Raw genomic sequence first — 27,006 nt, forward strand, 5'->3', positions numbered from 1 at the left:
AAAAATACATATATTTTCCAAACTTTTTTAATGATTGATTTATGACTGTATGAATATTGATTTCATGTTCACCTGTACTTTGTTCTCCTGTCTCAGTTGTTTATCTGTCTGTTGTAAAGCAATGTTCACACCGCAGAAAGGCACTACACAAAATGAACTTATTGTTATTATAAATATTATTATTTATAATAAAGTTATTATTATGATGATTATTTTATTATTATTATTATTATTATTATTATTATTATGACTGAATAATAAGCAATTTACAAAAATTCAGGCACACTTTGCTTTATTTTCTTTGCCTTAAAAGTAATTTTATCAGGAGTTTTTCTGCATATTTCAGTGACCTATTTTATGAAGCCCAGTCCTTACATTAAAACTAAGACTTTTAAGATGGTGAAATGCTGTAAAATGATTGCAACTTTCAATATCAGGTTGTCCAGATGAAAATGACAAAAAAGTACAATATCACCATATCAAGAGAATCTGATTATTTCAAATTTGTGAGTTCTAAAACTAAATCTTTACAATGTCTCTAACTCATTCAATTTCCCTCAAATGCTGGTCGTCCTCATAAAATAAATGCACGACAGGACATTGTAATGTGATGAATCACAGTAGGCAATCAGCTGATCACTGTAGCTGGAATTGTTCACCGGTTCATCTGAACAAACCCTGCAGTGACCAAACCTCTCATAAGACTTGAATAAACTTTTCCGAGGAGCATGTTGAGAACTGGTGTAAAGTTCACTTTACTAATGAAAACAAGTTCAACTTATTTTGGAATGTTATAATGTAATGTTCCCATGTATAATGGGAAACATCATGTTCATCATTAAGCACCTAGCAGGAAACCCGTGCAAACATGGGGAGAACACACAAACTCCACACAGAAATGCCTTCTGGCCCAAACAGGACTCAAACCAGTGACCTTCTTGCTGTGGGGGGACAATGCTAACCACTGAGCCACCATGCCAGCCAACAAGTAGCAAATCAGTACATTAAAAATGTTTTTACCTGAAGAATCAGGTGTCACTGAAAACTTCAGTAGTGATTCTGAATCTTTGAATCACACGAAAAATAGACATTTTAGAATAGATGAATTAGTTTGAATGAATACATTTAAAATGTTTGTTCTTAGATGTGCATTATTTGGCTCCTTTGGCTTTTTGTGACTTCATTACCTCTTACATGCCTTTCTGCCCACTCTGCTCCACTGATTCTTTTCTTCTTCACTACAAACTAAAAACTAAAGGACAGAGAGCTTTTTCTTGTGCCGCTCGCTCTGAGGTTATGGAATGCACTTCTGTGGAAGTGCTCCCACTCTGTACTTTTAAAAAACCACAGTTTCGAAATTGCTTATCTTGAATATGTTGTTGATTAAGGTTTAATTTTATATATGTCGTTGTTGTTTAATATTTCATAATTTATTCTGACTTATTTTACCAGAGTTTTCACTCTAAGCCAAATTCCCTATTTTTTCCCTGTTGTTCATTAACTAAAAAGCTGAATTTTTATAACTCATTAATAGAATAATGATTTTTGTGTAGGACCACGAGAACAACAATGAGTTTGGTTGGATTCAAAGTGCTCACTCTTTTACATATTTGAAAGCTCAATAGGAGTCTGACAAACGTTACATTTAGTTTTTTCGGCCATTTTTTTACCACACAGTCGTGAAGTGGTCATTTTAATGCCAAAGCTCCTAAAATGTATATTATCCTGACATGTAAGCCTAAATAAACAGCAAGAGTCTGGTGACTGACTTAAGTGATTGCGAGTTGATAAGCGTAAAAAGAAATCTCACCTTCAGCGCGCCCATGTGATGTGAGCCATACATGTGGAACCAGAAGCGCAGATGACAGATACCGACACTAGCAGGAAACTCCTGCTGGGTTAATAGGCTGGCGATATCTCCTTCTCTCCGACCACTGGCGTTCACATACAGAAACCCTCCTGCTCCACCTGTAAGTGGAAACCTATGTTATCTTACTGACTTCAATAAAGATGAATAACTAAAATACAGTATGCAATCAATTTGAGCAAAAAAAAAGGTCGCTTTTATGTGCAAGTCTCTTTTATGTGATTTTTATACACAGATTTTCCATATACAGTATGCATTTGACATTTTCTTTTCTTTATGATAATAACTTTTATGGGGTTTACACAGTACAGCTTTTAAGAACCTAGATTGTACATGATTATTGTCATTATGAAATTACATCCATTAAATATGTAGATTATTATGATAAATCTGCACTTTAATAAAATGGTTTCTAAAGAGTCTTGTGATTTACAAAAGCTCTTTATTATTGAATTATAACCGATAACATTTTTCGTAGCAGACAATATTACACTCAGATTTTCTCTTACTGTCTCGCATATTGAGTCAACTACAGTAGATTAAATAATAATTAGACTAAATTAGTGATAGATTTTTTTACTTCTGTAATCTATCTGTCTATCTTAGATGATTCGTGCTTTATGATATGGCGCATTATCCTGCTGGAAGTAGCCATCAGAAAATGGGTACACTGTGGTCATAAAGGGATGGACATAGTCAGCAACAATACTCAGGTAGATTGTGGCGTTGACACTATGCTCAATCGGTAATAACAGACCCATAGTGTGGCAAGAAAATATAACCCAAACCATTACACCACCACCACCAGCCTGAACCACTGATACAAGGCAGGATGGATCCATGTTGTCGATGCCAAATTCTGACGCTACAACCTGAATGTCGCAGCAGAAATCGAGACTCGTCAGACCAGACAACATTTTTCCATTCACGTATTGTCCAATTTGGTGAGCCCGTGTGAATTGTAGCTTCAGTTTCCTGTTCTTAGCTGACAGGAATGGCACCCAGTTTGGTCTTCTGCAGCTGTAGCTCATCAGCCTCAAGGTTTGAAATGTGGTCCGTTCTGAGATGCTCTTCTGCATACCTCGGTTGTAACGAGTGGTTATTTGAGTTCCTGTTGCCTTTCAGTTACCAGTCTGACCATTCTCCAATGACGTCTGGCATGAACAAGGCATTTGTGCCCACAGAACTGCCACTTACTGAATATTTTCTTGTTTTCAGCCCATTCTCTGTAAACCTTAGAGATGTTTGTGCATGAAAATCCCAGTAGATCAGCAATTTCTAAAATACTCAGACCAGCCCATGTGGCACCAACAACCAAGCCACGTTCAAAGTGCTCGGTTAGAACTGCAGCTGATCATCTCGACAATGTCTACATGCCTAAATGCAATGAGTTGCTGCCATTTCATTGCCTTAATGAGCATTTGGACAGGTGTACCTTATAAAGTGGCCAGTGAGTGTAGAATGTGGATTTATAAACAGCATTTTCATGTTTTTATGTTGACTTTAGTACTTTTTCAGCTCTACCGATAGTATGTCTTGTCTTTTAACAGAGGTTATGATAATATTATAGAATGATTCAGATACAGCAACAGAATTATTATATTCGGTGCATGATTCTTCCAACACAGAAAGATACTGCATCAAGCAATTTCCTTGACTTTTTGTCTGGCATGAAAAATCAATAGTAGCTGCAGTAAATCGATCACCTTTTAGAGGGCAAACTCATTTTCACAATTAAAATAATGTACACTTATCACTTTCACTGAGAGGCACTGATCTTTTAGTGGAGAAGGGCAGAACTATATGTGAGACAGAAATCCACATCTTAATTACATCCGCAGATTAAGTAGCTAGAAAATAGCTTTTTGTAATGAATTTTTCTGAGCTCCAGTCCTTTGGTTTTTTAAATTGTCCAACAATTCATTAGATGTGGCTTCAATTCTGTGTTTATTTAGTTACCTAAAGTAGAAGTATTTAGATGTATATTAGGCATATTACCTATTGATTTTGTGCAGCAGTTCAACAAAAGTTAATAAAGATTAGGTTATGTTTTAGAAACTACATTGTTTTTTTTCATTGTTGTAAAAATAAGTCACAATAAATCCAGAACATTGGTACATCTCAGAACAACACTGCTGTTATATTCCTGGATGGATTGGTTTTAGGATATCAGATAAAACACTGACTGAAAACACATCTTAATTGAATTTTATTCATTCATTTCTTTCAGCTTAGTCCCTTTATTAATCAGTGGTCGCCACAGTGGAATGAACCGTCAACTTATCCAGCATATGGTTTACGCATTGGATGCCCTTACATCCACAACACATCCATGGGAAACACCCAAACACTATTACGTTCACACACATACACTGCAGCCAATTTAGCTTACCCAATACACCTATAGTACATGTCTTTGGACTTGTGGGGGAAACTGGAGCACCTGGAGCAAACCCACGCAAACACTGTGAGTGTGAGAACATACTCCACACAGAAATGCCAACTGACCCAGCCAGGGCTTGAACCAGCAACCTTCTTGCTGTGAGGTGATCAAGCTTCCCAGTGAGCCACCGTGACACAGACAAACAAATGTCAATACATTTATGCTTACACTTACATTATTTATGTACAGTTTTTATTTGCCAAAAAACTGTACCTCTGAGGGGTAACCGGGTTTTACTTTTTTTTCAGATTTTGGCTCTATCATATGTAACTAAGAGCTGAAATCTTTGTAGAGGCATTTCTCCCAGAAAAAGGACATGTATGGGAACGTTCGAGGTTACAGAAGTAACCCTTCGTTCCCCGAGGAGGGGAACGGAAGTGCCATGAATGGGAGGATTCGGATCAGAAGCCGCTTATCTGGAGAGTATTGAACGGGCCAATGAATGAAATTAATTGGCAGCGTAAGCTTGCGCAGGTGTGCGACATCTGCAATTATCTCAGCATATAAGCACACCTGAAGCCAGCAGACGCCATCCTTTTAAGCTGAAGAGACTTTCAAACAGCTAAGGGACAGTCATTATGGCGACGGAATATGGCACTTCCGTTCCCCTCCTCGGGGAACGAAGGGTTACTTCTGTAACCTCGAACGTTCCCCTTCGGTTGGGGAACTTCAGTGCCATGAATGGGAGAATATGGAAAGCGCCACAATGACTGCACCTTACCAACACCCCCGATGAGGAGATAGTCAAGCAAGCGTGACGCACCCACATCATGGGGGGCGCGGTCCTCCAACGTGTCCCTGGCCCTAATTTATCCTACTTCAACAGAAGTTTTACGGATTTAGATATATTTTTTGGGAAGTCGTGAGCATCTAGATAATTCTAGGAATACGACAGTACGTTGGGAAGCGTGCAATCCCGATAGGGAGGACGCTGCGGAGGCCATCCGTTACCCAAGGGGGGGATAGATGGCAGAATTTACCTATGGACTAGCCCTAAAAAGGGGGAGTACGCATAGCAAAGAGTGGTTAGCGGAGAGGGAAGACACGGGTCCGCCCAGGGGGGGGGACTTAACCGTGGCGGAATAAGCATATGGGATCGCCTAGTGGGGATCACGCATAGCAGGCACCTATACCCAAAACGCGGGCTGACCAGCGGGCAGACCTACAACGTAGTGGGCCAGCAAGTGACTCCTCCGCTGAGTCAGTGCTGGGGGCCACGGAGGAATCTGCAGGGCTCACCTGACGGGGAACTTTACTGACAGATAAAAAAGGCGCACGTACCTCCGTGTTAGGGAGAATGGCGCAGCAAGCGTGTTTCAACACCCTACCGAGTTGTCTCCTCAATCACCAAAGGGTTACCTAATACCCTTGAGGAAACCGGCTCCACTCGCAGATTGTAAAACCTTGCAAATGTGTTGGGTGTCGCCCAGCCCGCAGCTCTACAGATGTCTGTTAGAGAGGCGCCGCGTGCACGCGCCCAAGAGGATGCAACGCTCCGAGTGGAGTGTGCACGTACTCCCGGGGGACACGGCTGACCTCGACTCGAATAAGCGAGTGAAATGGCATCCACAATCCAGTGGGATAATCTTTGTTTCGATACGGCACTTCCCTGCTGCCGACCGCCATAACAGACAAAGAGCTGCTCAGATGATCTAAAATTCTGAGAACGGTCCACATAAATGCGCAGAGCGCGAACTGGACAAAGTAAAGAAAGGGCTGGGTCTGCCTCCTCCGGGGGCAGCGCTTGCAGGTTCACTACCTGATCTCTAAAGGGGGTGGTAGGAACCTTGGGCACATAACCGGGGCGGGGTCTCAGGATAACGTGAGAGTAATCCGGCCCGAATTCCAGGCACGAGTCACTGACCGAAAATGCCTCCAGGTCCCCGACCCTCTTGATGGAGGCCAACGCAACCAGCAGAGCTGTCTTCAGGGACAGAAATCTTAGAGATACTGATTCGAGTGGCTCAAAGGGATCGGATCGCAGACTCGTGAGAACGAGGGCGAGATCCCAAGAGGGCATGAGAGGGGGGCGAGATGGATTAATTCGCCTAGCACCCCTAAGGAACTGGATGACCAGGTTATGCTTTCCCACGGTGCCGCCAGCTACCGCGCTATGATAAGCGGAGATGGCGGCCACGTAAACCTTGAGAGTGGAGGGCGACAGCCTGCTGTCCAACTTCTCTTGAAGGAAAGAGAGCACAACACTAATCTGGCAATTTCGGGGGTCTTCTCTGCGAGAGACGCACCATTCAGTGAATAGACTCCACTTCAGGGCGTAGGCGCGCCTCGTGGAGGGGGCTCTAGCCTGAGTGATGGTATTAACCACCGCAGTCGGTAGGTTACCTAAGTCTTCCTCGCGTCTAGGGACCACACGTGGAGGTTCCAAAGATCGGGGCGAGGGTGCCAGATGGTGCCCTGTCCCTGAGAGAGTAGGTCCTCTCTCAAAGGGATCCGCCAGGGGAGGGCCGTCGCGAGGAGTGAGAGCTCTGATATCCAGGTCCGGTTGGGCCAAAGGGGCGCAACTAGCAGAACCTGTTCCTCGTCCTCCCTGACCTTGCACAGAAACTGCGCGAGCAGGCTCACTGGGGGAAACGCATACTTGCGCATGCCCCGAGGCCAGCTGTGGGCCAGTGCATCCGTGCCGAGAGAGCCCTCGGTCAGGGAAAAAAACAACTGGCAGTGAGCGTTCTCGGGGGAAGCAAACAGATCGATCTGGGCCTCCCCGAATCGCGCCCATATCAGCTGAACAGACTCGGGGTGGAGTCTCCATTCTCCAGGGCGTAACAGCTGTCGTGAGAGCGCATCGGCTGCACGATTGAGCGTGCCTGGGACGTGAATGGCGCGCAGCGATTTCAGCCGCGGGTGACTCCAGAGGAGCAGACGGCGGGCGAGCTGAGACATGCGGCGAGAGCGCATACCCCCCATGCGGTTGATATACGCCGCCGCCGCCGTACTGTCCGTCCTGACCAGCACGTGTTGCCGCTCCAGCACCGGTAAAAAGCGGTGGAGAGCGAGGAACACTGCCAACAGCTCTAGGCGATTGATATGCCAATGCAGCTGGGCACCCTTCCAGAGGCCCGCAGCCGCATGCCCGCGACACACGGCCCCCCAACCCGTGTTGGAAGCGTCTGTTGAAACAACAACATGGCTGGACGCCTGTCCTAGAGACACACCGGCCTGTAGGAACGAGGGGTCGTTCCAAGGGCTGAGGGCGCGGCGACACAGCGCAGTAACCGAGACCCGGTGTGTGCCCGCGTGCCATGCGCGTCTGGGGACCCGATCGTGAAGCCAGTGCTGAAGTGGTCTCATATGGAGCAACCCGAGCGGCGTGACGGCGGCTGCGGATGCCATATGCCCCAGGAGCCTCTGAAAGAACTTCAGTGGGACCACTAGTTTGCTGTCGAGCTCCCTCAGACAGTTCAGCAACAGGCGAGCGCGTTCCTCGGAGAGGTGCGCTACCATGGTGATCGAGTCCAGCTCCATCCCGAGAAAAGAAATCCTCTGCACGGGGGCGAGTTTGCTCTTTTCTCGGTTGACCTGAAGCCCCAGTAGGCGGAGATGCCGAAGCACCTTGTCCCTGTGCATAATCAATTGCTCCCGCGAGTGGGCTAAAATCAGCCAGTCGTCGAGATAATTGAGTATGCGAATGCCCGCGAGCCGAAGGGGCGCTAGGGCACCCTCCGCGAGTTTGGTGAAGACCCGCGGAGACAGAGAGAGCCCGAAGGGGAGGACCTTGTACTGCCACGCTCGACCCTCGAACGCAAACCGCAGAAATTGGCGGTGGCGTGGAAGAATGGAGACATGGAAATACGCGTCCTTCAGGTCTATGGCTGCAAACCAATCCCGAGGACGAACGCATTGGAGAATGCGCCTCTGCGTGAGCATTCTGAACGGCAGCTTGTGCAGACAGCGGTTCAAAACGCGCAGATCTAGGATTGGCCGTGACCCACCGCTCTTTTTGGGTACGATGAAGTATGGGCTGTAAAACCCACTCTCCATCTCGGCTGGAGGAACCGGCTCGATTGCACCCTTCGCCAGGAGGGCAGCAATCTCCTCTCGCAAGACAGGGGCGGACAGGGGGTTGACCCTGGAGAAATACACGCCCGTAAACTTGGGGGGCCGTTTCGCGAACTGAATCGCGTAACCGAGTCTGATTGTGCGTATGAGCCACCGCGAGGGGCTGGCCCGCGCTAACCAGGCAGGCAGAGCCCTCGCTAATGGAGTCATCGCTACAATCGCTGACGTACCAGCGGTGGGGCAGCGCGGAGTGGGTGTGCTGATCCGGGAAGCACGAGGGTCCCGCGGAAGAGCTGGAGGAGAGCGATTCGCTCTGGCTCCGCACCCTGACTCCGGAGAGGGGGCTGGAGGGCTGAGGAAAGGGAGACCGTCCCCCCAGCGCTCGTGAGCCACTGGCGAAGCACGTAGAGTCTGCGAGCCGGAAGGCAGCGCGTCCCGGACTGGCAAAACTCGTGCAGTCACATCCGGGGAAGGGAAAAAGTGCTCTTTTACTGATGTTTTGGTGGCACTGAAAAGTACCGTTGTTATCGGGGCCCCGCCCTCCAGCGGGGAAAGAGCAAGTTTCCTCTTCTCCGGATGGCCTGTCTCAGGGACGCTTCGCGGTCCGTTTACCGGACTTAACGGCGCCCTGGGCAGGAGGGGCTGCCTGCTTTCGAGGTGAACGCCGCGCCCGCTTGGCCGGAGGCGCAGGCGGGGGCGGGGCAGCACTCGTTGGCGGGCGCCCTCGGCGAGGAACAGCGGAGGTGGATGGCTCGGCGGGCGGAGCGGGCTTACAGCCACGCCGATAGATGACATTGCCCATCGCATCCGACTGCTCTTTCACCGCCTTGAATTCCTGGGTGAATTCACCGACGGTGTCGCCGAACAGGCCAGCCTGGGATATGGGCGAGTCAAGAAAGCGAACTTTGTCAACGTCGCGCATATCGGCCAGGTTTAGCCAGAGGTGGCGTTCCTGAACCACAAGTGTGGACATCGTCCTCCCCAGCGCACACGCGGCGGACTTAGTAGTCCGAAGAGCATAGTCGGTCGCGGTGCGCAGCTCATGTAATAAGCTTGGGTTGGACCCGCCCTCGTGCAGCTCGGCCAGCGCCTGCGCTTGGTAGCGCTGGTAGGTGGCCATCGCGTGCAAAGCAGAAGCAGCCTGGCCCGCAGCCTTATAAGCTCTGGCTCCGAGGGAGGCAGACAACCTACAGGCTTTGGACGGGAGGCGGGGCAAACCCCGCCACGTAGAGGCGCCGCGCGGACAAAGATTGACCGCGATAGCGCGCTCCACTGACGGGATCGCCTCATACCCCCTGGCAGCTCCGCCGTCAAGGGCGGTGAGGGCGGAGGCACTCGCAGCACGGGCAGAGAAAGGTGCCCTCCAGGACTGCGTGAGCCTACTGTGCACTTCCGGGAAGAAGGGGACGAGAGGCTTCGAAGGCTTCGCCTTCTGGTCCTCTACGTAGCACCCATCTAGTCGGTCCGGCCGCGGAGCTGGGGGATAAACCATCTCCAACCCCACGGCCGAAGCAGCCCGGGAAAGCACGGCTAACATGTCCGCTTCAGGATCCGATTTGACAGCGCTCACCTGCCCGGAGGGGGCGAGCGGGTCCGGATCTTCGTCGGACAGTGAAAGCCCACCCTCCGATGCCGCGGAGGACATCTGATCTCCGGTGTCAGCGAGTGTGAGAGCTACCATCTGGTTAGACGGATCACTCTCACCACCCGAAGCTTGGATGGAGCGCCGTGAGGAGCGAGAGGTCCGCGAGCCCGTGGGCGGCGGATTAGCTCCCGCTGAAACCCTCAGATCTGCCCGAGCGCCCGCTGCTTTTTTAGAGCAGGAGGCAACTGGGGTGGCTCGCTCTCTTGCGAAAGTTAGCCGCGATCTTAGCTGTGCAACGGTCATGGCATCGCAATGACGACATGAACCGCCCGCGAGCACCGCATTAACATGCTGGACCCCCAAACATGCAATGCAGTGATCGTGTCCATCATCCGGTGACAGGAAACCCCCGCATCCAGAAACGCACAGTCGGAGCGCCATCCTGAAAAGGACGTGCTGCACGACTGTGTTGCTCTTTTAGGAAAGTTGCAACTATACGCACCGCTCTGGAGGACCGGACCCAAAGAACCGCAGGCAAGGGAGTAACCCAGCTCGACCGTCTGCCACCGCGAAGACCCACTCTGGACCGGGAGACACACTCGTTCGCTCTGAAGTGCTGATCAGCAAGAGGAACCCTCATCGACTCACTCAGAAAGGATCTGAAGCGAAAAGGATGGCGTCTGCTGGCTTCAGGTGTGCTTATATGCTGAGATAATTGCAGATGTCGCACACCTGCGCAAGCTTACGCTGCCAATTAATTTCATTCATTGGCCCGTTCAATACTCTCCAGATAAGCGGCTTCTGATCCGAATCCTCCCATTCATGGCACTGAAGTTCCCCAACCGAAGGGGAACGTGCCATCACCTTGGGTAAGAAAGTGTCCCAAAAAGTGTGCTTATGGATGTGAGAGGAGGCTGATCTTGTTTAGCCATTTTTACTTAGACCCAATTCACACGTAAGTTGTAAATACTTCAGTTGACCTCCTTCAGGAGTTATTTTGATCTCTTCAATCTAATAATTTTCATTGAAACACGTCTGGTTTATGACATGACGCTGCATCCCGTCATGTGACAGCGGAGGAGTTTAGAGCTTCCGGATCTATTAGTACACGTCGTCAATTAATGTCTGCTAAACTACACAAAAGTAAGTGGGTGGTTAACTAGGAGAAGGATAGAGTAAATGAGCTAGTTATCCTATCTGTTGTCTATAACAGTGTAAAAGTATATGTAAAATGATTATTTTTGCTGCAGTTCAAAGACATCTGCATGCATTTTACAAAGCACTTATCTAATAAACTAGCAATCATGTGTATTAAAATGTCTGCAACATAAGTAAAGGTTATTTAATTGAAAAGAATTTGATCGATGACAAGCAATGTGCTAGTGTTTCTCTCTCTGGCCTAGCTCCAGACATTGCGAGGGCTGGTTTGAGTTCTGATTTGTGTCTGTGAAGCTGTCGCACTTGCACACTTTTCAACCGGTATCTCCCTCCAATACACTCCTACAGGTGTTCGTTTTCTTCCGGAGAGAAACGGAAAAACTGTAATTTTGTCTTAAAATTATTACTAAATTAATTAATTAATTATTACTACTTAAACTAAATACTTAAAAAATAAATAAATAAAAAAAAAACATGGATGTGCTACTACTCTAGAAGTACCAAGCAAGCTTGAAATATTGCCTTTAACACATATATTCAGCCATCTACATGATTGTTGCATCATTATAAACATACACAGTATACACATTAAACTAACAAGAGATACATTTGAACTGACCTTATACCCCTTTGGGGTGGCGCTGAATAAATCTTTAATCTGTATATCCTGCATTTTGCGTTCTGATCTGCTGTGAACAGATGACTGACTGAGAATTTATCCTTAAAGCCCATCACACAACATTTGTGAAGCACCAGGCCACATCTTTTAATACTTGAAACACTGTTTTCTATGAGTCTACACACACTGGATCTGTCATTCCCCATCTGTATACGTGGCTCAGCAACATGCCAAAAAACAAAGGTGTGGCAAATCACCTCCATTGGAAATAAACCTACCGCAAACTTACCACAAAAGACGTGATATGTGAACGCCTACTTAATCTCTTTGCATCTCCCATTTTCAAAATAAGATTTATTATATATTCAATATAAGCTTAGATAAACTTATTAATAACAAATAATAAAATCATTGTTGTAATGTCAATAGTAAACGTTGCATATTGGGGCAGTGTAACAAACATGTTTTTTCTAGCTTGTTTTTCACTAGAATTTTACACACATAAGAACAAGGAAACAACATTGGAGTTTGAGACTCTTTCATTTATTCATTCATTCGTCCACTTTGTAAACCTTCTGCTTAGTCCTTGACTTATCAGCGATTGCAACAGGAAAATGACTATGGCATAAGTTTTTTCCCAGCAGATCATCTTCCTGCCATAACCCAGCACCACACTAAAAAACACCCAAATACTCTGTCATTCACACACTCACACTATGGCACACTACAAAAAGGAAACCCACACGAACACAGGGAGAACATGTAAACTCCACAGAGAAATACAAACTGTCCATGCCAGGATTTAAATCAGTGACCTTCTTGCTGTGTGGCGACAGTGCTAACCTCTCAGCCACCATGCCACCCCGTTTAAGACTCAGTGTATATCATTTGCATGTACTGAATTCCTATACACACACACACACACACACACGCACACGCACACGCACACGCACACGCACACACACACACACATCACCTTCAAAGCAGCAGATGACAAACATGAGTGCATACTAGCAATAAGCAATAAAATGAACTATCCTTAATTTATTCTTTGCTAATGATATAATGAAAAAAAAAAAAAACTAATACTACTAATACTCCCCTTCTTAGACTTTACAGACCTGAAACTTGCCTATAGCACTTATTCATTGTTGCTCTTAGTTGTGTAAATTGCTTCCTTGTCCTCATTTGTAAGTCGCTTTGGATAAAAGCGTCTGCTAAATGACTAAATGTAAATGTAAATATGTGTGTTTAATAGTCATATTTGTATTACACAGCTGATTCAAGAACATTATGATTTTTAGGTTTTACTTACTAGGGCTGTGGTCAGCTGATGGCCCTGTCCCATTAATTGTGCCATAGCCTATGTCCCATTTGAAGTCATCATTAGGGTCCTGAGATAGGTGACAGATATCCTCCCAATGGCCACTCGGCATATCAAAATTACAAGCTCCTGGAACATTCACTAACAAACCAATAGAAGAATTCAGATTTTTATGGCATAAAAAAGACCCTGATGTAATTAATAATATGAATATTAATGTTAGTGATAATGAACTTACAGCAGTCTATCTCATCTGACTCATCTGAACAGTCAGCTTTACCATCACACTCCAAATGATATTCAATACAGTCTCCATTATTACACAAAAAGTCTGTGATAGCAGGACATGAACCAGGACTCACAGCTTCTGAAAGAAATGCAAAAGAATATGAAAAATAATATAACATTGAAAAGGATTGAATACCAAAATTATGTGCTGCAACAGGTAGATTAAACATTTTTTTTTTTTCAAAACAGAAATAAAGCAGCATTTCATCTTATATACCTTCAAATTCATTGAACATACAATCAAAGCCATGTAAGATTATTCATGCAAAAATACGGCCTGCTTGACTTTCTACAACTCTAAATTATCAAGCCGTGGAATGAGAAGTCTTTATCTAGGAACTGAAATTTCTTTCAAAGCACATATTATCAAAAATACACTTCTTTGCTCTGCTCCTCCTCATGCTTGGCTGAAGCTCATCCATTTCCACTACACCGATCCTAGTTATAACCAATTATATTTAAAATGTCCATGAGTAAGAGAAGTTCAATTATTTATAAGTCTTGCGAATTTCACTTCACATTTCAAAACCAAAAAACAAGGAAAGCACAAGTGCAAAAAGGGTTCTGTTTCTTAGTAACAGAGTAAAAGTTTTGTTTATACTGATGACATTTTTTTAGAATGTTTAATTTGCTAGTGCACATTCTCTTTACCTCTTTATAGGGTGAAGAACCATATGTGGTCACTTCATTAACATTGATTTCAATATAATTTAATAACCCCCTATCACACTTCAGGCTTTTCCTATGAATATTTCAATGAGCGCACTATACTATTACTAATTACTAATCGATGCAAAAAATCCACAAAAAAAATGTAAATTAAATTTGTTTTGGTCATCATTAATCAAAATCTTTCTGTTTTCCTTTGGTATTTTCTGCCCCCAAGCCTTAGTTTGTTGTGAATGAATGACAAGAGGAGGAGCGCAAATAAATAAATCACCATCCCCTACTTAATATTTTGTTTCTGATGACAATACAACAAGGATTAAAATCTGCTGCAACTTCTGGTTCAGGCAGACTTTAAAAGTAGATTATAAAGTGTTTTGTTATAGTATGTTTATGTGGAGTGTGTTAACTGTAATGTATTAATTGTTTTGTTTTCTCTGAAGTCAGTTGCTGCAGCCAGACATGGGGCTTCAGACTCCTACTGGCCACAAGATCCAGATTTCCAAAGTTAATTTTGTTGCTTGATATGGGTTTTAATTTGTTTCATCTATAGTCTCCCAGCTAAATAAATGTCTATTTCTGTTTAATGAGTCTTACCTCTAGCGGACATAATCAAAGACACAAATGATGGTTCTTTGCTTTGGATCTCGGGTGTTCGGCTAAATGCAGAAAGAAGCCTGATTGGGTTTGACATCTCAGCTTGACATACTTAGTCTCACTCAAAATCTTTAATCTCAAGTGTAATTATGCTGATTTGGAAGTGCCAGTTTATGCAAATTAAACCTGACAATTTCCATGTCAAGCCTGAAATCCAAAAAGAGGAACTTATTTTGATTTTTAAGTCACTCCCTGGTGGCTTGTCAGAATTAGCAAATCAATTCTCATCCAATTAAATGGTGGTACTGCTTTCTATGAGGCAAGGCTGAGGACAACCCTTAGAGAGACCTGTGCTGGTCAAGCTTATGCATGAACAGTGGGCAAAAGAAACCAGTGGGAAATAAATTCAGAGATGAGAACTGGAGTCATTGTTTCTTCCCATGAGCATCACTGCTCAAACTAGTCAAACTCTCTTGTAGTTTTTACTTGTTTGCTACAGGCCTGTCAGTAAAACACACCAGTATGCATACATTTGCATTCACTTTCACATCAGTTCAGCCAGTCAAATACCAAACTCAGCTTCATTAAAAAAAGCACTTACGAGGTGCACAGTCAATGAACTGCAGGTCATCCAGAGCCGCTCCACCGCTCACATCTCGTGTTCGAACCGCTTCGAATATGAGGATGAAGTTTCTCAAATTTTTTAGAGACACTTCTGCTCTTCTCCATTCTCTGTGCATCTGCCGCTCCGTCCACACCTCCCTCAGCTCATTTTCAGTCTGTCCATCAAATGTGTGAAACAGTAAAAATACTACATTTGACGATTCAATTAATTATATGGAAATTAAAAAAAAAAACTATTATGGGGGTTTGAAAATGACCTTACATGGAGAATATAACACAGCTCTAAGAGAATGAAAACATCCAGCTGAGGGTTAAATCTGAAAGTCCAGCATGTTTAAAAATATAGTTTTTTTAATAAAAGATTTTAATCAGAGTCTTTAAATGATTTGTCGTTCGTCCGATTCTTTTGCCTGTTCGTATCAACATCAACACAAAACAAATCCAAATATAAAGTGCTGGATTCGGTAAAACGTGAACGCACCTTTCCCTTGAGTGGGACTGATCATGACGGAAGATGAGTGTACAGTTATGAGTGAACGTTCTGGTGATTACTGAAATAACCTACCCTGCAACAGGGGATTTGTTGGTCGTTTGTATTTAATTGTGCTTTGTTACTTGTAATCGCTGCACGCAGCTTGTATTGTATCTTATTAACTCTTTATATTCACAAATCGCGTATAAAGCCACAAGTGCTGCTTTCTTTAAGGATTCAACTGCATTTGTGAGCTCGCGATCCTCTGCCGTTTGTCGCTGCTATGGCCACCATCAGCTGTTCCTACACACGTCCGGAAGTCAAGTTTCAAAATAGTTCAGCTTTTGCCACTTTGTGGATTAATACTGAATGTGTGTGGTTGTTTTTACTTATGGTTAAGTATAGAGCAATATGCTGGTGCTTAACTCCATTGCTTTAATGCATTCCTGCATTGGGCTCACACATACAGTTGAAGTCAGAATTATTAGCCCCCATGTTTATTCCTTTCCCCAATTTCTGTTTAACGGAGAGAAGATTTTTTTAAACACATTTTTAAATATAATAGTTTTAATAACTCATCTCTTATAACTGATTTATTTTATCTTTGCCATGATAAAAGTAAAAATTTTACTAGATATTTTTTCAAGAAACTTCTATACAGCTTAAAGTAACATTTAAATGCTTAACTAGGTTAATTTAACTAGGCAGGTTAGGGTAATTAGGCAAGTTCTTGTATAGTGTTTGTTCTGTAGACTATCAAAAATATATATATAGCTTAAAGGGGCTAATAATTTAGACCTTGATAGTTAAAACTTAATTAAAAACTGCTTTTATTCTTGCCGAAACTAAACAAATAAGACTTTCTTCAGAAGACAAAATATTATCAGACATTCTGTGAAAATTTTCTTGCTCTGTTATTTGGGAAATTTGGGAAATATTTGGGAAATATTTAAAAAAGAAAAAATCAAAGTGGGGCTAATAATTCTGAAATTGACATTTCAAAAATGTTGATAAGCCGTGGTGGCTGATTTTCTCTGTCTCACGCTAAACGCAGTCCACCAATCGCATCAGACTGGGTCATCGGCCCAATCAGCCCAGATTACCATCGTCCTAAGGAGGGGTTGTGAGAACATATGAATTTCTGAACAAAACATATGGGAGTCGTTGGGATAATAATGTAAAAATAAATGCATATTATAAGACAATAGAAGTGTTTTTTGACCTTGCAAGCATATCTGTTGTTGGAGAGCCCCAAAACCAAAATATTACCTTTTAATGCATAATAGGGGCTCTTTAAAAAAGTATACTAAATGCAATGTGTATTTTACATAGCGCATTTATTGTGTATGGCCATACACCCGAAGCGCTTCACAATCATGAGGGGAGTCTCTTCACACCACCACCAGTGTGCAGCATCAACTTGGAAGATGCGACGGCAGCCACAGGACAATGGCATCAGTGTGCTCACCACACACCAGCTATTGGTGGAGTGAAGAGACAGTGATAGAGCCAATTCGGTGGATGGGGATGATTAGGTGGCCATGATGGGTAAGGACTGATTGAGGGACTTTGGCCAGGACATCGGGGTTAAACCCCTACTTTTTACGAGAAGTGCCATGGGATTTTTAATGACCACAGAGTGTCAGGACAACAGTTTAACATCTCATCCAAAAAGATGGATGTAAATTTGTAATATATATATATTTTTTTGCAATTATGGAAGCAGAAAAAAATGTTACACAGACTTATAGTGTTTTGACTATAGCAAGTTTTAGACCTACTATAATCTACATTTTTATAGGAAAAATTGTAGCATTTGATAATATGCTGTAATTAATCATTTATAATTAAACCAAGACCCTACATGATATCAGTCATATAAGATAACAGATATAAGCAATTAATAACAATGCAAAGATTAATAAATTCCCAAAAGTCAACAAACAGTCCAAACCCACTTAATCTGTTGTTGAAAAAGCCAATTCTTTCTAAGCAACATCATAGTATAAACTGATACCACAATTTATATTTCCTGGCCAGTTAAAATCATTCCTTTTTCCACTCTTTTTGACAATGTTTCATACATTCATCACCCCCGTTCCAATTCTCAATGGAATATAGTAATTCGTCATCTTAGAATTATAAGGTACTATCTGACATTTTTGTCAAAATTGAGTTATTGACATATTCTTATTAAATGACAATTTATTTAGATTATGAGATCTTTTTTTATAAGTTGTTTATGTTTTAAGACTTCATTTAAAAAACAAATGTTACACACATACTGTTTGCTATATGGAATGCAAAAACTATCAATATCTCAAAATCATTCAAAATGCAGATTGAACCTTATAATTCCAAGGTGACATATTGCTGTCCATCACACATATATCAGATTCATGGCATAATTCATAGCCACCTTAAGATATGTTCCATAGCACAGTGCTAAATGGTTTATCTAAGCAGAGAATCACAGATAACAGCACTTAAAAGTCAAGCAACAACATGTTTCTGCAATTTGATCAGTTACTCTCAGAACTCTGGTTTCAGCATATGTAAATATAGCTCTAAAGATTTAAGGGATATATTCTAGAGGTACTGTACTGTACCTTTGCTCATAATGATCTAGCTATGTACCTTAATGAAGAGCCGGATGATTCCTGTGGCTTTCTCAGAAATGTAGTACCAGAAGGCAAGTTTGCATGTGGCACTAGTCTGCTTCCACACAGAGCTTCTCATGTGAGCTTTATCACCCTTCAGTCCCACAGGAGTGGCTGCCAGATATACAAAGTTTCCTGTGTAAAAACAGAGACTCTCGTTAATAATGCTGTGCTGCTCTACTGACTTTAGAAGCCTAACAAAACAAACAGAATGACACAAATCTGCACGCTCAGACTCATGACTCAAGTTGTATCGCGTAAAAACTATACCTTTCCCCTGATGGGAAAACAAAACTAGATTGTGGGCCTTTTTGAGTTTATTAACCATGAGTGCATGAGGATTTCAGACATTCATTTAAAATAGTACACCATCACTCACCATTCATCTTAAATGATAGGAAAACTGGCCAATCGCAGTGTGTTTTACTCATATTAAGTTGTGTGGAAATGTAATGCTGATGTCAGTACAATAACAGATTGGTGTGACATCGACATTACATTGGTATGGATTGGGTTTTTAAAAGGGTCTATATGGTATAAACTACACATAATGAATTTTTGAAAATACAGCACTGAGTTCATCATGATAAACACAAACTACAGAGCAGCTGCCACGACTCCTTTGTTTCCAGGCGAGCCATTAAGCTATGCAGCACACACGTCTTCCAGAAACCCTGTAGAATGTATCCAATCAGATAATGAAAATTCTGAAGCGGTGCCAGTTTTGTGTGCCATATGCATCAGACGTTCAGCCAGCGGGTTGAGAGAATGACGTCTAAGGCTGAGATTGCTATTCAAAGAGCTCTGACAGTCATTTTAATACAGCTACTAAATTTTGAAAATGAATACATAAATCCAGATCTGGCAAAGAATCAAACAGAAGTCTAGGAATTCTGCAGATGAACACAAACAGGGATTTAACTAAACTGCTCACTAAAAACTAAATAATAATAATACAGAACTGCCAAAAGGATGTATACAGTAGATCTCTGTTATAGGACATCTGACTATCATCAAGCATCTTTCCCTCTACTCTGAGACACACTGGATGATTTTCTATCTTATGTATTCAATTCAGGCGGAGCGTTGGCTCAGTGGTTACCACTCTCATCTCACAGCAAGAAGGCTGCTGGTTTGAGTCTCAGCTGAGCCAGTTGGCATTTCTGTATGGAGTTTGCAAGTTCTCCCAGTGTTTGGACTTTCAGCAGCGAAAATTAAACCCCACCGAACTGAACTAAACTGAACTTTAACTCTGAAAACTAGACTGACACAGTTTCAATGAACTTCCATGTTAAGCTGCTTTGACACAATCTACATTGTAAAAGCGGTATAGAAATAAACATGAATCGAATTGAATATACAAAAACATCTCTTCTGTATAAACATGAAACCAAAAAAGTAAACAAGGCATTGGTAACCACATATACAGTATGATCTTTAATAAGAGGTTGCTTCATAATGCTTGTTTTTATTTCATGCATTGGTAGAGTTTTGGCTTTGGTTTGCACAAGAGTAATTGTAAGCTGTGTAAACACTAAACTTTGCTCTGGTCAACACTGGATGTGTTCTGTTAACTGTTGATCAAATCGAATTACTAAAACTTTAAATAAATAAAAACTAAAAGTAGAAATGTGTTCACAAAAAAAAAAAAAAAAAAAAAAAACTACACTAGAGCCGATACATCACAGAGCCGAAATGATGCAGGAGACTGGCAGACCAATCATTTATCTCCTTGCATGTTGTAGCTGCTGATGTATGATATACGGGTGTCACTTGCATCTCCTCTGCTTGTAAACTCATAAACAAACACTTGAGATTGGTTTATGAGACTGGCCAGATCAGAGAGTACCAATACAGTCATTAAACGTGATTATCGACCGATATCGTTCTTCGGCCATTCAATCGGAGCGTCCCTATTAAAGAAATGTGTATAGGGCATATCTTTTGCATGGCAATTTTTTTACGTAATTTCAATAAATAATTTGTGTCTAAATCAAATATAATTTAATTAGTTTTTTCCTCAGCCTGTTGGTAGATACTTTATTTAGACTCGTCTTTTTGGGCTAAACTTTCAGAAGATAACTTATATAAGGTCATATTTAAGGACTCCACAAATGGACAGTGACTCAGAAATTGCTATGAGCATTAATAAAATCCCATGTAGAGAACACTCCCAAGAGCTAAGATACATCATTATCGGGAAACCTGGCCTCGATGCCCAAAACCTTGCTTATTGAAGGACATTCAAGCAATCATAAGCTACTACAACTATTTGAAAAATAAAGATATCTTCCTGAGATGAAGCAAAGCAGTAAAAATCAATAAGGGGAGCAACTCTGAAGGCACTAAATCTAAAAAAAAAAACATGCCAAGGACTGATAAAACTGTACAGCTTGCAAAAGGAAGTTAAAAAAAAAAATCCCACTACTCTGGATATCATTACATGAAAAATGATTAAAGAAGACTTCTAAAAAGAAGTTCAGGAAGAGTTTGATCATAAGTGGTGGAATTTAAGCCAACTTTTAAGCCAATTCATGGGGGATTCCTCAGGCTCTACAGTGCCTCTTTTTTCTGTTTTACTCATTTTAAATAGCTCGAATCAAGTCAAGGACAGCAAGCCAAATGTGCTTAACATTATTAAGCTTGAAAGAGCATGTCTGAACTTGTGAAATGTATATTAAATGGCCATGAATCAATCGAAGAAATGCTGAATGACAGGTATCAATGGATCCCCAGAACTTCAGTTTTATAAAGAAGTGATGTTTCACAGGGAGCCTTTAAGAGATAAGTAGAAGCAAATGAACATATCTTAAAGGGTTAGTTCACCCAAAATATTTTGTTATAAATCACTCATACTCATGTCATTGCAGTCCTCTGAGACCCTCATTCATCTACAGAACACAAATTAAGCTATTCTACATGAAATATGAGAGCACCCCAGTGCTCCATATACAGAAATGGTCCCAAAACGGTCAGAAAATAACAATAAAACTTTAGCAAAACATTCTATGTGACTGTAAAAACAACTTTGCTTGTTTCTATTTTTGCTCAGGGTGCCAGTATAGGGTACTAAAAGCAATATATAGACAAAATGTTTGCAAACGAAATCATATTAACTTATCTTAAATAAACAAAAATATGTTCTTGAAGCTTCCTATGATTGCAGATGAACCACTGACGTCACATTGAAAGTTTTGACAATGTTTTTGGTTCTTTTCTAGACTTTCTGAATGTCTTTGAGCTGTTTCTATATATGGAGGATGATGAAGCTCTCTGATTTGTGTTCTGAAAATGAATTAAAATCTCAGGAGATTGATATGTAATGAGGACAAGTAATTAATAACAGAATTTTCATTTTTGGGTGGCTTTTTATGAAGTATGAGTCTTAAAATTAGAGATATCCAGATGCAATCACATGATTAGAAATCGGGCCCATCACACGGTTTCAGACTCGATCGGAATCGGACGTTACCTTCCAATCACGTCTCGAATGTACAGTATATGTACACACATCTATAGTTATGCAGTGGCACAGAGTTAGACCTCTTTCTTGACTTCACACAGAATGTGTGCAGCATGACATCACTGTTGCAAAGACACTATTGGTTAAATGCTGGCAAAGTAGAACACAGTTTGCTATGATAATACCTCCAGATTGCTTCTGTGAGGTATGTAAACTTGGGATTGCAAGAGGTGGACAGGAAAAGGCTACATTTAACACAAGAAACCTGATAAGGCACCTCAAAAACAAACATCACAGAAGTGCTCTGTTTGTTAACAGAGTCGTTAAATGTTAAAATAAGGTGAATTAACTAAAAAACAAAGAACATCCTGGATTTTTTTTCTTCGCTCTTTCTTTTACACTTTTTTTAATGTATTCTAGAAGTATCGGATCAGGTTTTGGTATCAATAGATGCTCAAAATCAAATTACTGAAAACCTGATCAGTACATCCCTACTTAAAATTATATTAAAAATTTTGTAATAGATTACAGATTGATTGGTTATACTTTCATAGGCTTTTCAGAGCAGAGTTGTTTACTTTCAATCCTACCTTTAAGATTTGATACGCTGTAGACACAATATTTACAGTTTCTCATGTGGGTATGAAGGTCTTAAAGTAGCAGTTTATTATGCTTTCAGATGAAGCCATAACAGGGACAACAGGTGCAATTTCCGAGTACAGTCTTACCAATTTCATTTTCAAGAGTGTGGTCATGAGGAGGTCTGATCATGTGAATGGAGCCGACTCCAAGAGCCCAACTGAAAGTGCCTGCTAGACTACTCTTCCATCCACAGCGCCCATGCTCAAATGAACAGGACGTCCCACACTCCAGTTCATCAGTTCCATCTTCACAGTCATCAGTAAAGTCACATTTCTGCTCTGGCTTGTAGCAGTTGCCATTGTCACACTGTAAAGAACCTGATGGACAGGATCCTGTGAACACCACAAGATAAAAATATTTAAATGCATAAAAACTGAAGATGTTCATTTGATTTTGATGATGTAAATACACTTATTTTACAGAAGTAAATGCTTCCTTTATCAATATGTTCTATGGCTTAATATTTTGAGGGGTGGTAAAACTTTTAATCTTTTTAGCTATGCTTTCAGGACTCATTTCCAATTAATAAAAAAAAAACAATACTGTGAAATATTTTTACAACCTAGGATTTAACTTTTCAATCGGCAAACATTTTAAAATATTATCTATTTTTGTGGTGGCAAAGCTAAATGTTTAGCATCATTACAACTTTAGTGTCACCTTATCCTTCAGAAATTATTCTAATATGATATGCTGTGCAAGAAATATTACTAATTATATTAAGTTAAAAACAGTAGGGCTGCATAATATTTAATCAAAGCCGTTTATTATTTGTTTTTAATAAAATAGAATACCAACAACATATTTCATTACATAACATCTTTATAGTCACTACTGATCAATGTAATTTAATGTTATTGCTGAAATCCATTATTTCTTACATATCCTAAAGTATTACATTTGTATTTTATTGTTATTATATGCATTTTTGTCTTTATTTTTTGTTATTATAAAACGTTTAATTTATTCGGGTAATTAACTGTTAACTGTCACAATGCTTAAAAATATTACAAGTGATAAATCCATGAACTCTACTGCACCTCTATTTCATTAAACAGTTTTTCCCTGCTCTTAGAGCCATTGGCATGCTATTAGAAAACTAAGCTGAAAAAAGCTCATTGATTTTGGATGTGTGAAGTATCAATAAACAGATATCTTTACACTTACAGCACTGAATATATATGGCCTTATTAGTGTACCTGTGAGTAACCGGGACTCCTTCTCAAATGTGTTACTAAGAATACAGTCTGAAGAAAAGGTGATGTCATCCAGGCAGATGTGAACTCCAGTATTGCGACCCACTTTGCCTTCAAACATAATGCGGAAGTCATCAGAAGATGCAAGTGGTACTTCCTGTCTGCTCCAGTAGTTGCCTTGATTTCCAATGAGGTTGAGTAACAATGAGTTGCTGGAGTTTGAAGACATGTACACATTCAGAGTGCCGATGCCATCACCAGACATGTGGACGTAAAAGACCATCTTGAAAGTAGCAGACAGATAGACAAACAAAGAATTACTACTACTACAATAATATCACACTAGCAAGACAGCTGTTTATTACAAATAAATGTAATACATTAAAAATGTTGGGTTTAAAAAGTCATTTAAAAATTTAATTGAAAAATTTAAAAAAAAAAAAAAAAAAGATTTTATTTAATTTTATGTATAATTAAATTGAAATACAACTCCACATTATTTTTCTAGAATTTTTTTTCACATTATTTTTTCAATATGATTTCTCATTTGAGAACGGTCAAGTGATTCATTCATTCATTCTTTTTCTTTTCAGCTTAGATATATGACAAAAACATCTTAAAACGTAATTTATAAAACACAACCATTGGAATTTTCCACATATTAAACTGTAAAAAGCAATTAGTTGAAAACTTTAAAAAGTGAGAAAATTGTTGACTACTTAAAAAGGTGAGTCAATTAAAATTAGTTAAAAAAAAAAAATTAAAAAAAGTAAGTTAACTATGTGCAGAATTGTATGGTTTTACTATGGTTTTATTATGATTTTACTCACCCGGTTTTCACTTGGCTTTACTCAATTTACAGTCAACTTTTTGCTTTTAGGACAATAGGCTTATTTACATTTTTAAGAAAAATAACTAACCGTTATGCTCTCATGGTATCAACAGATTTACCCAGGTTATTTAGCCCATTAGTGAGTCTACTTAATTATTTATGCTAATGTGTGTGTGTGTGTGTGTGTGTGTGTGTGTGTGTATGTGTGTATATATATATATATATATATATATATATATATATATATATATATATATATATATATATATATATATATATCAGCAATATTAAGTAATATATAAATGTTAAATAATTTATTTAAAAAAAAGTTTTTTTAGTAGACATATCATATGTGAGACTTACTTTTTACCAAACAACTAGTTGAATGTGCATTGTAAATCGTAAATAAAAGTCAAAAGATATATATATTTTTTTCATTTGTAAAGTTTTAACTCAAATTTATTCTGCCTAAATCCAGATGATTACAAAATTCTGCATAGAAAAAGCAAAAAAAATGTCTGCAGACTTTGGGTTGAAACAATCCAAGCATATTTAGAGTGTAAAGACATTTTGAGCCCAGTTCCACTTAAAGTTTATACTTTGTTAACATCTGAAACTCATACCTAACATGGTAGTGTAAACAGCCATGCAGCATCTCTCTGCTAGGCAGACTTGTATGGTTTGACCTTTCAAAATAAGACATTTTATTTTGGCAAGCTCAAATATGTACTTTTAAACATAAATGCATTTAGTGCATAACCTAAAACATTTTAAAAAGGCTTGTGCTCCTAATTGTCATTTGAAATGTCTAAAAACATCTAATTAAGGCTGACAAGTACACACAAAACTCCTCCTCTTCAGCTGTTTCTTGAGATTGATTGACTGATAGAAGCTAAATGGGAGGACAATGAGAAAACAAGTCTCCATGGGCTTATTATCTCACGCACACATCTACAAAGGATGAACAGTCTAATAAGAGGAGATCCAGAAACATGATGCGAGCTTTTGAAACGTGCTCCTCTCTCTCACACAGACTTTGTGTTTGTGTTTGTGTGTGTGTGTGTGTGTGTGTGTGTGTGTGTGTGACAAGATGATTGAGGGCTGCCAGCTTGTTCAATGACCGAGTTATCTGCTTTGTTGCAACAACCCTGACATCCATTCTTCCTTTCTTGTAATATTCAGCAAAAAAATGGACAAACATGAACAATGAACTCTTTTCATTGTGCAAATTATCTAATTTCAATATATCAATATATAATCTCAATCAATCAAACGTTTTGTCCAGAGTCACAAAAACACCTTGCTTTATTCTTAAAGGTGATTATTAGGCCTGCACGATATTGGCCAAAATTTTATTTTGCGATATTTAGTTTTTCTGCCGTATATTTAGCAATAAATCCAATCTCACCAGATTACCTGAATAGCTTTTGTTTGGAAAGAATTCATAACTTTAGGTTGATTAGGATTATTCTGCATAAAACTAAATAAATTGAAAGCATAGATAAATACAAAGTAATAATAAATCAGTGCCTTTCTGATTTTTAGAGAATTTATATAGTATTCAGACACAGGAATAAAATAATTAAATGCAAAATATCCCTGTATAGTCTTTATTGTACAAATAATTGAATTTAAATAATATTTGCAATCTAAAACATCAAACCATGGAATTGCTTGTGCTTTTAAGCTCTCTTGAAATGCCTTATAATTATCACAGGTCGAAATACATGCAATTGATAAATTTTCCCTACATTATGGATAAACTATGCAATGACAAACTATTGTATCTGACCAACTATAATCATAATCGGACATTAGGCATGCCACAATGTGACTATTGCGGATGTGTACATTGTGATATCAATGCTAAAACAATATTTTGTGCAGCCCTAGTGGTTATAGCTTTGAGGCATAAAAAGACAACTTTATAGCAAAGCACTGGTATTGTAGACAATCAACACTTAAACGGTTACACCTTGAGAGGTTTCATGCGGTGCTGGGGGATTCTTAGTTTTTGATTATTACAGTATGCTTAAATTATTGTATGTTTAAAACAAACGCGGCTCACTCGCTGCGAACAGCTGAGTCTCATTTCAGAGCTCTTTCAGTTATCATAGTTGCCAGGGTACCACACAACAATAAATGCATCTATGCTCGACCTCAAAGGTTTCACGACAGTAATGTGCACGAGCAGTTATCTAGATTATTTAAACTGAACTTAGATTAGTTCGATCAAATGATCTTCAACTTGCTGTTACGGAACCAATTTAAGCATGGATGTTTAGTTCGGCTCCTTAAAGTCAGCCCCCTGGTCAATCAGTCAATCAGCTGAGTGAATAATTCAATTGCTTACTCATATAGACATGTTTTCAAACCAAAATGCTAAAAACTGGCCACTTCAAAGGGCCCTTCAGAATTATTTTTTTACAGAGACTTTGAAGGGTGGACAGACCCATATGATCCTGCAAGAAAGTTTGTTTGGTGTTACACACTGCATTCCATTCAGAGGGTCTCATCCCTGTGCCCCAATCCCTTTGAAGCAATTACTCCAGA

The 27,006-nt window shown here is 40.5% G+C and overlaps 1 protein-coding gene across 9 annotated transcripts in view; it reads right to left on the bottom strand.

Annotated features, from left to right (window-relative positions):
* The window catches only part of malrd1 (MAM and LDL receptor class A domain containing 1), a 76,299-nt gene that overhangs the window by 11,882 nt on the left and 37,411 nt on the right, over positions 1-27,006 (bottom strand). For 6 of the 9 annotated variants that reach the window (XM_087258561.1, XM_087258563.1, XM_087258564.1 and 3 more), the window contains 7 exon segments: positions 23,625-23,904; positions 22,512-22,757; positions 18,298-18,455; positions 15,166-15,343; positions 13,252-13,380; positions 13,005-13,154; positions 1,811-1,968 (listed from right to left, as the gene is read on the bottom strand). In XM_087258561.1, coding sequence (XP_087114687.1) covers positions 1,811-1,968; positions 13,005-13,154; positions 13,252-13,380; positions 15,166-15,343; positions 18,298-18,455; positions 22,512-22,757; positions 23,625-23,904 — 1,299 coding nt within the window. 9 annotated transcript variants of the gene reach the window in all.

The sequence above is a fragment of the Danio rerio genome, chromosome 7 (assembly GCF_052040795.2).
Source record: "Danio rerio strain M-AB ecotype USA chromosome 7, GRCz13ab, whole genome shotgun sequence".
Taxonomy (NCBI): Eukaryota; Metazoa; Chordata; class Actinopteri; order Cypriniformes; family Danionidae; genus Danio; species Danio rerio.